This window comes from Phocoena phocoena, chromosome 2 (assembly GCF_963924675.1).
Source record: "Phocoena phocoena chromosome 2, mPhoPho1.1, whole genome shotgun sequence".
NCBI lineage: Eukaryota > Metazoa > Chordata > Mammalia > Artiodactyla > Phocoenidae > Phocoena > Phocoena phocoena.
In genome coordinates, this window is record NC_089220.1 from 13348696 (window position 1) to 13366664 (window position 17969).

At 46.1% G+C, this 17969-nt stretch overlaps 1 protein-coding gene across 1 annotated transcript in view; it reads left to right on the forward strand.

Moving 5' to 3' along the window:
• Window positions 1-17969, forward strand: part of NRDE2 (NRDE-2, necessary for RNA interference, domain containing) — a 30992-nt gene that overhangs the window by 9240 nt on the left and 3783 nt on the right. Inside the window, exons 4-11 of the mRNA XM_065872273.1 lie at window positions 1283-1733; window positions 2505-2910; window positions 4497-4630; window positions 7416-7536; window positions 11657-11832; window positions 14086-14472; window positions 15253-16181; window positions 17707-17845. Of these exons, the coding sequence (XP_065728345.1) occupies window positions 1419-1733; window positions 2505-2910; window positions 4497-4630; window positions 7416-7536; window positions 11657-11832; window positions 14086-14472; window positions 15253-16181; window positions 17707-17845 (2607 nt within the window). The 5' untranslated portion in view covers window positions 1283-1418. The remainder of the gene's footprint in view (window positions 1-1282; window positions 1734-2504; window positions 2911-4496; window positions 4631-7415; window positions 7537-11656; window positions 11833-14085; window positions 14473-15252; window positions 16182-17706; window positions 17846-17969) is intronic.

Below are 17969 nucleotides of genomic sequence, written 5' to 3' on the forward strand. Positions count from 1 at the left end.
TTCATATAAATGGAATCATATAGTATGTGCTCCATCGTGTCTGGCTCCTTTCACTCGGCATAATGTTTTTGAGTTTCATCCATGCTGTGGCATTTATCGGTAGTTTGTTCCTCTTTCCTGGTGGGAATACCGTACCACCATTTGTTTATCCATTCTTCTACTGATGGACACCTGGACTTTTTCCAGTATTTGGCTGTTACGAATAAAGCTGCTGAGAACATTTGTGCACAGCTCTTTGTGTAGACCTGTGGTTTCCTTTTTCTTGGGTAAATACCTAGGAATAGAATTGCTAGGTCATAGGGTAAGGTCTACATTTAGTTTTTTTAAGAAACTGCCAGACCTTTTCCCAAAGTGATTGTACCAGTTTACATTCCCACCAACAGCATGTGAGAGTCCTGGTTACTCCACAGATCATTTGCCAACATTTGGTATTGTCAGTCCTTTTAACTTTAGCTGTCTGGTGGGCCTGTGCTGTATCTCACTGTTTTAATTGCTTTTCCTTGATGACTAATGATGTTGACCACTTTATGTGCTTATTGGTCATTCATATCTTTTGTGACATTTCTGCTCAGATCTTTTGCCCATTTTTTAATTGGGTTGTTTGTATAACATACATACAGAAAAGTGTGCACAGTTTTCCTTAGCTTTTGTGCACATATTCAGTAATCTTGTGTTTAACTCTAGGGACGCCTACATGATCCATAAAAGCATTTCAGAACCCAGCCTCTTTTCCTGTAGAGTAGAAAATAGCCAAATGTAATTTTATTTGACATACTTTGTTTCAGGATTAAAAAAAGAATCTTAGACCTCTCTGTTATCTTAAGTAGGGACACAGGGCAGTACTGAGAAAAAGGGACTGGTCTAGGAGACAGATGACATAGTGTCACCTGAGGTCTCAGCGTCCTCATCTAGGAATGGTGTAAAAGAGGAGATGATTTCCGCCTTGCCTGTCACACATGATTGTGATGTTCAAATGACACAATGTATGGGACAGAGCTGTACAAAGCTGCAGGAGAATATAAGTTACTAAGATCTGGAAGGCAGGCATGATCTTAAATTCATGAGACGTAAACAAAGAGTCATGTCAGAGGAATAAGTCAAACAGGCAGAAAAAGTTAGCAGCTAATCCTCGTACTTCTCTAAATAGAAGCAATTTGAAGGGAAGGTGAATTTGAATATATGCAGTTAACTTGCAGAACAAGAGTGTGTCCGCTGGGCCTTCAGTCATTAGGATCCAGGGCACATGTTCTCTCAGTAACTTGTTTTCTTTTTCAAATATAAGATACAAGAGGAAAGGAGACTCCTGCCTTGGCATTAACCCTAGGAAGCAGTGTATATCTTGGGAGGGGACTTCCACAGAAAAGAAGCGGTCACACAAGCATGTCGAGCGCTACTTTACAAAGAAGAGTGTGGGATTAATGAACATTGACGGAGTTGCCATTAGCAGTAAAACTGAACCTCCCTCATCAGAGTCGATCTCATTTATCCCAGTGAAGGGTGCAGAGGATGTGGTTTCCCCTGTTACAACCTGGTTGAACCCTCTGGGGATTTATGATGAAGCCACCACGCAGTGGTTACAAGGCCGGGGTCCTTCAGAGCAAGAATCCAAGCAGCCAGATTCACAGCCCAACAAAGAGAATGTGCTTCTCAAGGCCAAGGTGGAGGAGTTTAACAGGAGGGTTTGGGAGAATCCTCGGGATATTCAGCTGTGGATGGCATTTGTTGCTTTTCAGGTAAGTATCACTGTCCCAGTTCTCTTACCTTAGAATGACGGTCATAATTTGGGGCACTGATATACTCTGCAGTGATTTTTGAGCTCCTAGGAGGAACCCTGGTGCCGGGCCTCTAAAGATAACTAGAATTCAGCCCTTGCCTTGAGTTTACTCAAAGCCCAGTGAGGGAGGATAAATGCAATCTGGGGTAATAAATGCTATAACATCTAATTTGGGGATGGAATGAGAGGGTGACTTGCCACTAGGGAGTAAGAAATGGCTTCCAAGGGATGGTGAAACTTGAACAGAATCGTGAAAGAACAGTAGATGCTAACCAGGCAGGGGGAGGTGTTCCTGAAATACAAACAGCACATGCGAAGTGCACAGAACTGCAAAGAGGGGCTGCCTGTGGAATGACGTAGTTAGAGCTGTGTGCTCCCCTTCTGGAACACATGGATTTGTCTTCGTCCCACTTATCTTTTTGAACCACTTATATAATTATCATATTTGTCCTACATTTGGCTGTGTTATTGGTAAAACTGGCTCTTCAGAAAAGGTTTTCAAGACATTGCATGCTTTTACTTATTGATACATAAATCTAAGTTTAAAATGACAGAGAGTGGATAGGTAAATTAGGTGAACTAAACACAAGATCAAACATGTCTGAATAACAGTTCATTTTGAGAGCTGAGAAACCGTTTGGGGCTTATAAGTCACTCTACAAGCAGCCTTGAAATCCTGAGGGTCCCCCACTTCCATTTGCATTTGTAAATCAGTGTTTTTGTTGTTGAGGACGAGGTCATGAGAAGTCCGGGCCTGTACGCCATCGAGGAAGGACAGCAGGAAAAGCAGAAGCGGTCCCTGAGGCTGGTTCTGGAGAAGAAGCTGGCCATTCTGGAACGGGCCGTGGAAAGCAACCCGAGCAGCGTGGATCTGAAACTTGCCAAGCTGCAGCTCTGCACCGAGTTCTGGGAGCCCGCCACTCTGGTCAAAGAGTGGCAGAAACTGATATTTTTACATCCCAACAATACAGCCCTTTGGCAGAAATACCTTTTATTTTGCCAGAGCCAGTTTAGCACCTTTTCCATATCAAAAATTCAGAGTCTTTATGGAAAATGCTTGAGTACTTTGTCTGCTGTTAAGGACGGCAGCATCTTGTCTCACCCCGAGCTGCCTGGCACTGAGGAGGCCATGTTTGGTAAGGAGATGATGACCAGATCCTCTTACGCGGGAGGAGCTGTACTTTCTTCTGGCTAACTTGAAAATGAAGATTTATTTTTGGTTTATTTTAGGAATGTCTAAATCGATAAAACTGATTTTTAAAAAAGGTATTATTATGACTCCTTTTGATAACAGGTTCTCCCCCTCCAACTTCTTGGTGGTGGGGCATTAGAGCCAGTAGGGTTCGGAAAATATCACCAGACTAGAAGTTCCAACTTTTCTACTTATTAATCAGGTAAATGTAGTCAAGTCTCTTAACTGCTTTGGCTGTTGGTGGCCTTATCTGTTGAGATGCCTGCACTGCTCCTCTGACCCATTATAGCGTAGGGTCTGAGGCACTACTGTGTGTGCGGGTTGCCCTGACTGGCTGGACATCACTGATAGGTATAGGTTTTTGGTATTATTATACTGTTACCATTTTTGGCAGGTCCTGAAGGAGACTAGAATATAAATTGTGTCCAGTAATGAGGCACGGGAGACTGCATGTTACGCAGGAGCTAGAGAGTGTCACTCTTGACTTGAATCCTGAGTTTGCCCTTCATGGGCTCTGGTGTGACCTTGGATAGGTTCCTTAACCTGTTTGAGCTCTAGTTTCTCCCTCAGCAGCAATAGTACAATACCTGCTTTACCTGATTGTTGCGCATGTCAGCTGAGATAATATATGGTGGGTCTAGCTCAGGGTCTGGCATGTAGCAGGCGTTTATTTGATCAAATCCCTGCTATCGAATAGTGCTACTAATTTCTAAAGATAGAAATATATTGCTCTAGAAATAATAAGCATTTACTCCACTGACTTAAAAGAGTCTCATGTTTGATATCCTTTGTGATGAGCTCAAATAGCTTAATGGTATTTAGTAGATGGAATTGTACCACAGTTTAAATGAACTGAAATTTTCAAACATGGAACCCTGATTTGTTTACAGCGGACTGAGTACACAATGAAAATTGCTGGTGAATAATGCCATCTAGTGATCAGTTGAGTACAGATCTTTGCTTTCTGATAAAAAATCTGTGACGCCATCCTTTTCCTAGAATTTTTCTCGTATTAATGAGCTTTGAGTATTTTTTTTTTTTTTTTTTGCCGTACGTGGGCCTCTCTCTGTTGTGGCCTTTCCTGTTGCGGAGCACAGGCTCCGGACGCGCAGGCTCAGCGGCCATGACTCACGGGCCCAGCCGCTCCGCGGCATGTGGGATCTTCCCGGACCGGGGCAAGAACCCGCATCCCCTGCATCGGCAGGCGGACTCTCAACCACTGCGCCACCAGCGAAGCCCGAGCTTTGAGTATTTGATAACCAATATTCAGACCATCCTCTTGCCTTATTTTATTGTTACTATTCGTACTCTGTGATAGTTTCACATAAAAATGAGAATCTGCTTTCATTGCGGTACTATTTGAGTCCTTTAAAATCAGGACGTGTATTGTCTCACAGCTTTGAAAATATTAAGTCACTAATTTCAGGGAAAAGATGTTCTGGGTGTTAAACTGCATGTCTGTAGGAGTTACGTTCTCTCCCTTTTTGGGTGTTAACCAGGGTTCTGCCCCTTTGCTCTCCCTGCCTGCAGCCCTCTTTCTTCAGCAGTGCCACTTTCTGCGGCAGGCTGGTCACTCCGAGAAGGCCGTCTCTCTGTTCCAGGCCATGGTTGACTTCACCTTCTTCAAACCCGACAGTGTGAAAGACCTGCCTACCAAAGGACAGGTGCGAGTCCTGCTTGAGTCCCCCCACCCCGTCTCCATCTCTCTCCCTCCCCCTCTCCCTCTTTCGTGGGGGTGTGTGGATAATGGGAGGTGGTGGTCATATTTTTAAAATATTTATATCCTTCTTTACATCAGTCCTGTTGAGGATTGTTCCTCAGAAATATTCTGGCAATGCAAGGAAAATTCCATAATGAAATTAGTGAAACATGGAGAGAGGAAAGACGATCCCTCCACCTCCCCAAATATAAAGATTCACTTATGTTCCTTTTTTTTCCCTTACTTAACTGCCCGTGTTTAAATGCTGGTTGCCCCCGCCCTCCAGGCAGGCAGTTGTCATGCCCTTTAAACTGTGGTCCTCTCTCTCCTGCCTCTGCACGCTAATCTGGGTCTCGTGTCTCTCCCTGCTTAACCTTTCCACCACCTAAAATCTTTGCTGGAGTTGCAAGTGGAGTTGCAAGCACATGTTGGTGCTTTGTCAACACCGATCCTAACTGGGGGTGGGTAGGGCTGGGGGGGTGAGTCATTTAGAAGATGAGTGAACATTGCCAATATTTGTGATGTGAAGCAATAAAAAAAATTACCGTGGAACTATCCAAATAAGAAAACCTTCTTTTCCCTTCTTCCACTCAAGAAAACTCAGCTTTCTACTCAGCAAAGAGGGTCTGATGAGAGATGGATTGGACATCTGAATTTATGGTGAACTTTCAGAAGTCTTTGGTGACAGGCTGTGGTCTCCATCTTGTGGAGCTTTCATGAACTGCCTGTAAAGACTTTTTATCATCCTTATTTTTAACCTTTTTTTCCTAGACAAAATTGGGTTAAAGAATATTGGTTAGTATTGGTATAACTGATTATTAGTATAATAAGCCAGATAACACAGTTACTTTAAGACACGTTTTGCTGTTTGAAGCACCTGCTGTGCCGCAGAAGTGGTTCTTAAACCTCTCTGTGGAGCCTGGGGTGTGTGCTGGGGGCCAGGATCAGAATTTCCCTCACCCCCACCCCTCTGCTGACACCCTCTGGGGTGGGAGCAGTTGCTGATGGGCTTGGGGGGCGCTGCCCAGGACAGAAGCATCACCCAGGACTGGCCCACGCACTTGAGGCTTTAAATACTCTTGAGGGCATGACCACACCTCAGCTTAATACGTGTTCCCAGCACACGGTAGGGACCAGTGCTTGTTGGCACAGAGCTGAAGGTGGTGGGCACCCAGTGAATAAGAGGTCTGTAATTTCAAAGCATGTGTATGACAACTTTGAAGCTTTTGTTTAATGACATTCCATACCTTTGTAACTGAGAGACATTGTTACCATAAACAGAGTAGTACAACAGAAAACAGGCAGAGTCTGGGATTACTGGTCTGTCTTTCTGTGGAATAAATGAATTGGTTATAACCATTCATCACACTTAAAAAAAAAAACAAAACCTTCTTTTTCTTGCCTGCGCTTCTGCCATCCCTTTTATAAGAGCAAATCCTGTAAAGAGGGAGTGTAGTCTTCGCGGTTCCCCTTGCCGAGGTGGCTGCCTGCACTCGGAGCGCAAGGGCCTGGCCCTCCTGTGGCCCTCCTGGATGCAGACTGGGGCTCAGGCTGCGTCGTCTGCCGCTCCTGCCCTCTGAAGCCTGCTCGTTCTTCTTCAAGAGGTGTCTTGCAAAAGCTTTCATTGAACAGGTTACTGGCTCACTTTTTTTTTTTTTTTTTTAGTATTTATTTATTTATCTGGTTGCACCGGGTCTCCTTAGTTGCGGCTTGCCAGCTCCTTTAGCTGCAGCTCACGGACTCCTTAGTTGTGGCATGCCATCTCTTAGTTGCAGCACGTGGGATCTAGTTCCCTGACCGGGAATCGAACCCAGGCCCCTGCATTGGGAGCGCGGAGTCTTAACCACTGCACCACCAGGGAAGTCCCTACTGGCCAACTTTCAAAGTCCCGATTGTCAGGTGATGACATATTCAGTTTCCTGTTCATGGAAGTGTTCACGTTTGTTCCATAGGGAATTGCTGCTGCCAAACTGCCCCCACACGCTGCAGGCCTGGTGGCCAGATGACTGAGGCGGGGACCAGGCTTTACCCTGCAGGCCTGTTTGTTCGCTGGGTACCAGCCATGTTCAGCTGTCTCCCAGCAAACATTTATTGAGTCCCTCCTGTGTGTTGGGCACAGTGCCAGGTGCTGGGAATTTACTGTAATTGAGATGTGGTCCTGACCTCAAGAGCTCACAGTCTGTCCTGTTAAAACTTTGGTAATATAATATTGTAAATCAACTGTAATTCTATTTTTAAAAAAGACTTTGAATCTCCTTCCCCTCCAAAGGTCTTGAAAGCAACATGACTTCAGGTATCAGTTAGGGGGCCCAGTGGCATTCAGGGAACTGGCAGTGCCACTGTCCCTGGTCAGACTGGCCTACCAGGGTCAGAACCGGCAAATCGTCCCTCTCCCACCCAGCTGCAGGTCCCTCTTGGTGGGCTTGGCCGGTCTTTCTGTAACTAACCTCAGAGGTGTCGTCCCATCACCTTGTGCCATATTCTGTTTGTTAGAAGCCGCTGGGCCCACCCCACACTCAAGGGTGTGAATACTTCAAGGCAGCGGAGGGCCACGGGGGCCTCTCTTGGTGGCTGCCTGTCACACTAATTGTTTTTTCTGTTTTGTGTATCGTATATCTACTCCCAAGACTGATGACAGGCAAGATTTCAAGAATCATAAGCCCCTCTTATGCCAGTCAGCACTGATTTTGCCCAGTGACTTAGCAGTTCTGTACAAGGTAGGCTAACCTCTGTATCTTAAACCCGAACAGGTAGAATTCTTTGAGCCCTTTTGGGACAGTGGAGAGCCCAGGGCCGGGGAGAAGGGCGCCCGAGGCTGGAGAGCGTGGATGCAGCAGCAGGAGCGGGGCGGCTGGGTGGTCGTCAGCCCAGGTAAGGCGCCTCTCAGTTGAGATGCTCTGCCTTTTCCTTCCAGAATTTGTTTTCACGTCTTCACGGGTTATTTGTTTGTAGGTGTGAGCTATTTATCAGTAGCTTAAGAACACTGTGCAAACATCAAAGTGTCAAAAACTCATGAAGTAACTGACCTGGGAGAAAGACTGTTTCTTCCCCTTAGACATTTTAAAGCAGTTGACTGTCATCCCCTCCTTTAGTCCATACACTCTTGAGGGTTGAATTTCTTTCCAGAGGAAGTAATTTTCATTTTGTAGGTTGCTTCTGATTAGTAATTTTGTTACTAATCCCCTGCTCTCCCTCCTCCCATTTTTGTGTGTGTTTAAGACTGTCTTTTCGTTTTCTTGGCAATGTACAGACCAACAGGTTATTTGAAAAATACTTGCCTTTTCAGGAATACTATAATTATTAACTAGCATTTATACAGTAGTCATCCTAAGTGACTCCAGAGTATTTTCCAGATTTGTATTCTTCAAGACAGCATTGACCAACAGAAATATAATTCAAGTCACATATGTAACTTCACGTTTTCTGGTAGTCACGTTAAAAAAGTGAAAAGAAAGAGGTGAAATTAATTTTGATAATGTATTTTGTTTAACCTAGTATATCAGAACATGAACACTTCAACATGTAATCAATTTAAACAAATTAATGAGATATTTTGCCTTCTTTTTTTTCCATACAAAGACTTGGCCACCTCGTGTATATTTTATACTCAGAGCACATCTCAATTCAGACCAGCCACTTTCAGGTGCTTGACAGCCTCATACTGTGGCTATTGAATTGGACAGTACAGCTCTCAGCTATTCAGGAATTGCTTCACTTTCTGGTTTTGTTGAAAGTGTGAGGGGGAGAGAGCCCAGACTCGGCCAGCCTCTTCTCACAGGTGTGACCTTTCTGGGCCTTGGTTTCTTCATCCGCGGCATGGAAGCTTTGGATTAGCTAAGGTCTGCGTGGCAGCGCAGAGCTCCAGGCCAGGTGGCATCCCCACCTCCACTAAGGCAGGTTGGGTAATAGTGACCGACTCAGCATGGTTCTGTGTTTTCAGCTTGTTTTTGTTTGTTTCTGTGTTCTGTGAATGAGCAAGACTCTTAGACTGCGTGGAATCTACGTTCTAAAGTTTACCGTATTCTGCATTTCTATGAGGATGGAGTTCTCATAGCAGTGTCCAGAGACCAAGTTAACATTACTTCTCTGATAAATGTCCAAATGTCTGATCGTCACTCATAATCAGATGTAAAGTTAATTTTCTCAGAAAGGTAACCCCAGTGTTGAAACCTTGATTTTTAGTATCAAGTTAGGGACATACGTTGGTGCTAATATTCCTGCAAAGTTTCCATTATAGAGAATCTTCTACTGAATTCAATGAATTTCTTTCTAATGAATATAATGGGAGTACGCAAAACCCCAGCAGCATCAGGAGAAAGGTTGAAAGGTTCTTGTTTTCAGAAAACTAGTGGATAATTATTTTTGGTTTTGTTTTATTTTTAAGTTTTTGGTTCATCATGACAGGGCTGGCATTTAGAGAGTGGCTGGTGTTTCTCATTGATTCTGAAGTACTTCTTCATACGGTACAACTTACTTCTCCTTGCTTACCCTCGCTTCCTGTTAGGCTGTGATTGTTACGTATGTACATCTGTCCACAACCATGTAACTTTTTGAATTACTGATGTAATAAATTCTGGTATCTAAGTCTGATATGTAACTCACAGGGGTAATTTCTCTTATAGTAAGTTTCTCAGCGTGATTAAAGGATTACTTCAAATGTAGACCTTTAGAAGAAGGTGATAAATAGTTAAATTTGTTCTCTTCTTTGAGGAATTCAGAAGAGCATTGGGTAGAATATTGGGTTTAAAATGCTGGTACACGTATCATGCATTTCGATTTTTTGAGATTTTTGCTTGTTATTTATTTTGAAATACTTATAGACTCACAAGAAGTTGGGAAAAAAAATACACAGGGAGGTTTTGTGCACCCTTCACCCAGCTCCCCCCAGTGGTAGTGCTGCAGACAGTAGCACAGCCAGGAAATCGATACTGGTACAATCCACAGAGTTTATTCAGATTTCACTGGTTTGACAGGCACTCGTCTTTGCCTGTGTTTGTTTCGTACTTTACGGTTTTACCACATGTGCAGCTTCACGTAACCACAATCAACATACAGAACCACTGCATCGCCACAGAGCCCCCTATGCTGTACCTTTCTTGCCACACCTCCTCCCTGCTCCCCCCCACTCCTACCACTGATCTGTTCTCCATGTCTATTATTATATTACTGTGTTATTTCACCTCTGTTTATATAAATGGGATCACATGGCATGTAACTCTTTTCAACATTTTTTATTGTAAAACACACACAAAATCTACCATCTTAACTGTTTTTAAGTGTACAGTTCAGTGACATTAATTACATTCAGACACTTGTGTGACCATCATCACCTCTATCCATCTCCTCAACTTTTTCATCTTCTCCAGCTGCAACTCTATACCCATTAAGTATTAACTCTCCATTCCTCTCCTCTCTCCCTAGCCCCTGACAGCCACCACTCTACTTTCTGTCTCTATGAATCTGACTATTTTAAGAACGTCATATAAGTGGAATCATTCAATATTTGTTGTTTTGTGATTGCTTATTTCACTTAGTGTAATGTCTTCAGGGTTCATACAGTATGAAGCATGTGTCAATATTTCTTTGCTTTTTAAGGCTGAATGATTTTCCATTGTATGTATACACCACATTTTATTTCTCTCTCCATCTATGGCTGGACACTTGGATTGCTTCACCTTTTGGCAGCTGTGAATAATACTGCTATGCACGTGGATACACAAATACCTGTTTGAGTCCCTGCTTTCAGTTCTTTGGGGTATATACCCAGAAGTGGAATTGCCAGATCATATGGTAGTTCTGTGTTTAATTTTTGAGGCTCCATCATACTGTTTTCCACATCAGCCGCACCATTTTACATCCCCACCACCAGTGCGCGAGGGTTCCAGTTTCTTCACGTCCTCGCTAACAGTTGTTTTCTGTGTAGCGTTTTCAGGTTGGCTTTTGTTCACTCAGCAGAGTTCCCCTGAGATCCGTCCACACTGTTGCGTGTGTCAGCAGTTTCTTCATATTTATTACTTAGCAGTGCCCATGGCATAGACGTGCCACAGTTTGTTTCTCCGTTCACCCTCTGTAGGACAGTTGGATTGTTGCCAGTTTTTGGCTATTATGAATAAAACTGCTGTGGGCATTAATGTATAGGTTTTTGTGTGAACATAGGTTTTCATTTTTCTGGGATCAGCACGAGGAATACGGTTTCTGGGTCTTATGTTGAGCACAGTTTAGTTTTATAAGAAACCGCCCAACTGTTTTCTGGGTGGCTGCACCATTTTACATACTCTGTTTGTTTATTTTTAAATATTGAACCTTACAGAAGACTCAGACTTTTTTCCTTTCCTATTTTGCATGTTCAGAGTTAGGAAACAAAGTGAAATAAAGTATAGGATATCTTGGCTTGCTTCTTTTTTTTTAAAAAAAAAAAGTGAACATGTGTCATAATCATAGAGCCACTGGCTAAAAATTCTGATGGCTTAAGAAAATCTAAAGCAATGCTCTCATTAAATGTCATTTAGCATTCTAGAAGTGTGTTGTACAGTACAGTAGCCACTAGTGACATGTAATTATTTTAATTAAAATTAGTTAAAATGAAATAAAATTGAAAATTCAGTTATCCTACCAGCTACATTTCAAGTGCCCAGTAAGTCACTTGTAGCTGGTAGCTATCAGATTACTCAGCGCGGAATTGGAACACTTTCGGCATCACAGAAAGTTCCGCTGGGCAGTGCTGTCCTAAATATGTGTCATTCCCATTTTAATGGCTGTGATAGCATTAACAATCATCTGATTTCACCGGCTAACCTGCCGTTTTTTTCTGGGAACCTGAGTGATTATGGGAGAGTCTGTAAATGCCGCTGAGTGTCGCAGAAGGCTGGGCCTGGGTCTTACCTTGGCCTTCCAGGTGCCCACCTCTGTAGCTGGAACCAGCAGGTAGATTTAAGTGTTGATGGTGGCTTTGTTTGCTGGTTAGGTGTCTAGAAGTTTGATTCTTGCCTAGATGATGACGATGATGAACCAGAAGACGACGACCAGGAAATTAAAGATAAGACTCTGCCCAGGTGGCAGATCTGGCTTGCTGCTGAGCGGTCCCGAGACCACAGACACTGGCGGCCGTGGCGCCCTGAGAAGACCAAGAAGCAGGCGGAGGAAGACTGTGAGGACCCGGAGAGGCAGGTGAGCGCTGTCCCCCGCGGGGTCTTTGCTCTGCTCCCGTTCCCCTTGGGGTTTGGCTCCCCGGAAGGAGTCTGCTGGGCTCTCTGGGCGCCTGCCTGGCTTGGGAGGTTCTAGCCTGCTCCTGCCTACGGAAACTCCCCTCTTTCCCGGAAACCTGGGAGACTTTCACTGGCTGCTAGTGATGGGGGAGCATCGAGGCACTCGACCTGATAGTTCTTGTCGCCGAGGAGGAGGGTCGGCTCTGGTGGTCCCCCTTCTGGAGATTGTCTTCCGGGTTATTCAGTTAATTTTTCACACGGAAGCCTGGGGGCTCAGGGTTTAAAAGCGTGGAGTCACTGTCCTAGATTCTTCAACTGTGTCCACTTTCCCCACCCTACTCTTGGATCCTTAAAGATGGGTGGGTGGGTGTGACTCCGGAAGACAAGAGGGACAGGAATGTAGAGGCCGAGTTGGGACGGTGGGTGTCCAGCTCGTCTTGCTGGGGAGGAAGTAGCATCTGTTGCGCACCTGTGCTCGCCAGGCGCTCAGGTTGCGTCCCTCACGGCTGCTGCATGGCTTGGCGCCTGCTACTGTGCCCAGTGGCCAGCAGCTTTGGAAGTTTTACATTAAACGAAAGGAGGAGATTCTGTTTTGATACGTGGAATTGAGCCACTTTGACAAGATACCTACTACAGTCGACCCTTAAACAACGAGGGGGTTAGGGGCACCGACTCCCCCAAGCAATTGAAAATCCGAGTATAACTTTGCAGTCAGCCCTCCGCATCCGTGGTTCCACAGCTGCGGATTCAACCAGCCACGGGTCACGGGGTCCTGTGGGACATGTTTAGTTAAAAGATCTGTGTGTAAGTGGACCCGCCCAGTTCAAACCCGTGCTCTTCAAGGGTCTACTTTGTGCTGCTTGGCATGCGACAGGTCACAAGTACAGTCTGCGAGGTTTTACAGCAGCAAGGCTCCTGAGCTTTGACCTGCTCGCTCCCTACAAATCACGTGCCGTGAGAGTGGAGACTTTTCCTGTTTCTGTCACTGCTGCGTCAGCGGTGCCTGGACGAAGCTTGCCCAGTGGTGAGCGCTCAGTTAATAGTCCTGGATGCGGAGAGTATTTATTTGATGCCAGAGCTTCGGCTCCAGGCAGAGGGATCAGCATGAGTGAAGGAACCAGAGGGCTGGGGGTGTTCGAGGAGGGGCCAGAATGAGAAAACAGAATTGGGAGGAAGGACGGAGGTGGCCTCTGGGCAGGAGGGAAGGGCCAGCGCCCAGGCGAATGGCTGCTCATGCGGTGACCTTCGACCTTCTGAGGCGAGCCTGCCCGTGAGGTCCCCGCCCCGCCAGTTTTCAGGCAGGGTGGGTGGGCTCGGTCTTTGGTGTTTGATGGCTTTACAGAGTTCATGGTTACCCTTCAGAAGTTAGTTCTCAAGGCTCATTTCTGGAGCAAACTACTGCCGTGAGCAATTTCTTAGATTTTTTTTCTCTAGTCAAAGCCTGGAGGAGAAAAAGCTTTCTGATTAGTTGATGGTTTTGATGAGCTGAGTCCCAGGTAGTCCACTTTTATTGTGCTCGTGTTTTGATTTCCTCTTTGCTGAGGCCACAGAGACCAGTCAGATAAGCAGGGCCTGAGACACAGTGTAGTCCCCGGGGCCTTACATTCTAAAGTTATTACGCGAAGTCAGCTACAAACAGTTGCAGTCAGTATTGGGCTCTTACCATTGTTTTCAGCGTGGTCCGCTGCTCCTGCAGTTTTCTTTTTACTGTGCTGCTGTTTGTGTATTTATGAGCGTATTTTTCATTTCCTGAAGCAATTTTATACAAAGAAACCACAAAGTAGTAAAGTTCTTCTATCTTAAAATAAAAATTCTTCACAATTGTAACTTATCAAAGTAACTAGAAAAGCAATTTTGTGTGTTCTCAGAAGTGCATGTAAAAAAAAAGAAGTGAATGTGATTTTAGATTTCCTGTGAATCCGTTAGGAGACTTTGAAAGTTTCCACTTTGGTGTCCCCTCCTGTGGAGGATTCCCAGGACGTGTGAGACGCTGCCGGCACTTGCAGGACCCCTGGCACTCACCCTCCCGCCCTCAGCTTGCCTTGGGAGGCCTCTAGCTTTTTTGCGTCTTGCAGACAACTAGCTCCTGTCTGTTTAAAATTTAATTTGAATAATGTTGACTCATAAGTATATCCCTCTAAAAAGAATTGTGGAAAAAATTGTGAAGGCTTTTTTGTTTGTTGCATTCGGTCACTTGATTTTGTCTTTGTTGCAGGTGTTGTTTGATGATATTGGACAGTCTCTGATCCAGCTTTCCAGCCCAGATCTTCAGTTTCGGCTGATTGCAGCCTTTCTGCAGTTCTTGGGTGTGCCTTCCGGCTTCAGCCCTCCGGCCTCCTGCCTCTATCTGGCCATGGATGAGAACAGCATCTTTGACAATGGACTTTATGATGAAAAGCCCTTGACTTTTCTCAACCTTTCATTTTCCGGCGTCAGCTGTGTCGGACGCACAGACCAGCTGGGTTGCCGGCACTGGACCAGGGGTCACAGTCGAGAGGGCGAGGAGTTCATCCGCAGCATCTTCCACCTCGTGATGCCTTTGTTTTCAGGGAAGGAGAGGTCTCAGCTCTGCTTCTCCTGGTTACGGTACGAGATTGCAAAGGTAACTCCGGCCTCCTCCTCCCCTGTGTGAGGACCTCATTTCCCGTCGCTGTTTGTCAGTGGGATGGCCAGGCTCTTGGTGTTCTTCACGGCTCTGGGCCACAGCACCTCCTCCTTTGGGGACCCAAAGGCACCGGGTGTGCGGCTGCCCCTTCTGAGGGGCCACGGGGAAGAGGAGGAAGGTGGGAGTGAGTCCAGCGCATCAGTGAGGGGAGCTATTTGTTGTGTTGACTCTTTATTACCGGATGTCTGTGATTATGTGAGCAGTTAGTGTTAAGGACCAAGCTTAAGCTTAAGCCAGGTTAGAGGATTTAGGGGCTTATTAAAATAGATAAAATAAGCTACTTACTTACGCTGCTCTTCATTATCTGCTAGAAGTTCATCTAGGGTTGACTCCTCTGCCCTCTGCTGGCCACCGGTTAGTATTGAATTATAAAACCCAAAGTTCTGATGCTTTAATTGCAGGTTGCACACACCAGGCTGTATTATTAAAATAGTGCCTGGTAAAATTTGGTGGTCATCTATCTTTGGAGAAGAGCATGTGGAGTATATAAGCCTTCTTTGTAGGGATTTCAGATGGAAACCTAGATGTGTTCATTTGGGGGCTCCTGTGGCCCTGGTGGAATCCTGATTTGTTTCTCAGAGAGCCTAAGTGTTTAGCAGACCCGTGATAAAGGAAGGCAGTGAAGGCACCTTGTGCGGCTTTCTGCAGTTGACAGCACACAGGGATGTCTTTAATATCACAGAACACTTGGAGTCATTCTTTTCTTTTTACCTTTAGGTCGTTTGGTGTCTGCACACTAAAAACAAGAAGAGATTAAAATCACAAGGAAAGAACTGCAAAAAACTAGCCAAGAATCTCCTCAAGGAGCCCGACAACCGCAACAATTTTTGCCTCTGGAAGCAGTATGCGCATCTGGAGTGGTTGCTCGGCAACACAGAGGACGCCAGAAGAGTTTTCGATACAGCACTCGGCATGGCAGGGAGCAGAGAACTGAAGGACCACGAGCTGTGTGAGCTCGGTCTCCTCTACGCCGAGCTGGAGGTGGAGCTGTTGCCGGACGTGAGAGGGGCCGCCCCAGCCCGAGCCATTCACGTATTGACCAGACTGACCGAGGATGGGGCCTACGGGCCCTACACCGGGCAAGTCTTGGCCATTCACATTTTGAAAGCTCGGAAGGCTTATGAACACGCGCTGCAGGACTGTCTGGGGGAGAGCTGTGTCTCCGATCCAGCTCCCGCCGATTCCTTTAGCCGCCTGATTAGCCTGGTTAAATGCTTTATGCTCTTCCAGTATTTGACCATAGGGATCGACGCTGCTGTGCGGATATATGAGCAGGTATTTGCGAAACACAAGGTCTCTGTTTCCGCAGAGGGCCCTGGTCTGGAGGGCAGTGCCAGCCCCCCGAGCCTGAGCAGTGCCCTTGAGGCCGTCACCCTGATGCACACGAGTCTGCTTAGATTCCACATGAAAGTCGCCGTCTACCCTCTGGCTCCTCTGCGAGAGGCTCTCTCGGAGGCTTTAAAGTTGTATCCGGACAACCAGGTTCTTTGGAGGTCGTATGTACAGATTCAGAATAAGTCCCACAGTGCCAGTAAGACCAGAAGATTCTTCGATGCGATCACCAGGTCTGCCAAACCCTTGGAGCCGTGGTTGTTCGCAATTGAAGCTGAGAAAATGAGGAAAAGACTAGTGGAAACTGTGCAGAGGTAATTACAGAGCATCTTGTCTGTGTGTCCAGAAACCTTTATGCAATGCTTGCCATGTTCCCACCACCCAGTCGGCCTCCAGAATACAGAAGTGAATGCGGCCTGGGCCTGGAACGCCTGCCAGGGGGTTTCTCCGTGTTGTAGAAAAACATGGTGAAAAAGGAATGAGAGACTTGCAAGTAGCAACACCTTTCGTCAGAGGCTCCTGTGGCTGTCTCCTTAGGCCGTGCTTTTTGGGATCCCTGAGCATTGCTTATGGTGCGTGAGTGGTGACTGCCAGGTCTTCAGGTGTCTGAGAAGGTGTAGTAAAAGCATGGGGGTGAGAGCACAGGCTCTGGAGTTGGAATCTGGAGTCAAATCCCAGCTCTTCCACTCAGCAGCTGTGTGATCTTAGACAAGTCAGTTCATGTCTCCAGTAGGTGCCCCCTTCTGTAAAATGGGAATAAAGACCTACCTCAGAGGGCTGCTGGGAAGGTTGAGTACCGAGCACAAAGAGAGTGCAGGCTAATTACTAGCCTCTGTTATTATTGCTGATGATAACAGTGTCATGTTTTAAATGTTTTGGGGTTTTTTTGGATACAGTATTTTATATCTGAAGGTTAAACGACAGGCTTGGGAACATATTGGCTTAGGCATCATTGTTCCTTCCAGAAGCTTTGTTGTTACTTCACTGTGACCTTAGAAATCGAGTGTTCAGAATTGCCTCTGAATAGTATTTCTTTCTCTTTTTTTTAATAAATAATTTTTAACTTTTATTTCCTTCCTTTCTTTCTTTCCCTTCCTTCCTTCCTTCCTCCCTCCCTCCGTCCCTCCCTCCCTCCCTCCCTCCCTCCCTTCCTTCTTTCTGCGTTGGGTCTTCGTAGCTGCACGTGGGCTTTCTCTGATTTCATTGCGGTGCGCGGGCTTCTCACTGTGGTGGCTTCTCTTGTTGCGGAGCACAGGCTCTAGGTGCGCGGGCTTCAGTAGTTGTGGCTTGTGGGCTCTAGAGCGCAGGCTCAGTAGCTGCGGTGCAAGGGCTTAGTGGCTCCACGGCACGCGGGATCTTCCCGGACCAGGGATCGAACCCGTGTCCCCTGCGTGGGCAGGCAGATTATTAACCCCTGAACCACCAGGGAGGTCCAGAATAGTATTTCAGTTTACTTGTTTTTTACTTCTTCCGTCAGGATTTTATTCACTCTACTTTCAACTGAAAGGTCTTTCTTTCCCATACGGTAAAATTTGCACTCTGCTGATGAAAGGGTAGGTTTTCCTTAGAAAACAGAGAAGCAGGGAGTTTGTGTGCCTTCTAGGCAGACCCAGTGTGGCGGAGACACCACAGCACCCTCGACGCTGGCTTCCTCTGGCCCTGGAGGAGCCACATCATACTATATCCTGCACCCCCGTGTCCCCAGACCTGGCCGCAGCACTGCCTCCGACCTGCTCAGATCCAGTTGTCGCTGACGTCAGCTGTCACTGACGTGTCTCTTCCCACTGCAACGTAGGTGTGGGAAGTTGTCTTGGAGTTACATGAGCTTCTGTCTTGCAGGGTAGATGGTAGAGAGGTCTACGCCACCATTCCCGAGACCGGCCTGACACATCGGATCAGAGCCCTGTTTGAAAATGCAATGCGGAGTGACTACGGCAGCCAGTGCCCCTTACTGTGGAGGATGTATTTGAATTTTTTGGTAAGAAAAGATGCGGAGTTTTTGTGTTTATGCAGAGCTCTGCCTCCTCCTTCGTAAGTGAGCGGTGCCGGTGTCCAGCAGCCCGCACCCCTCTCAGCCTTGGCTCATCCTGTGGGCGTCCTGG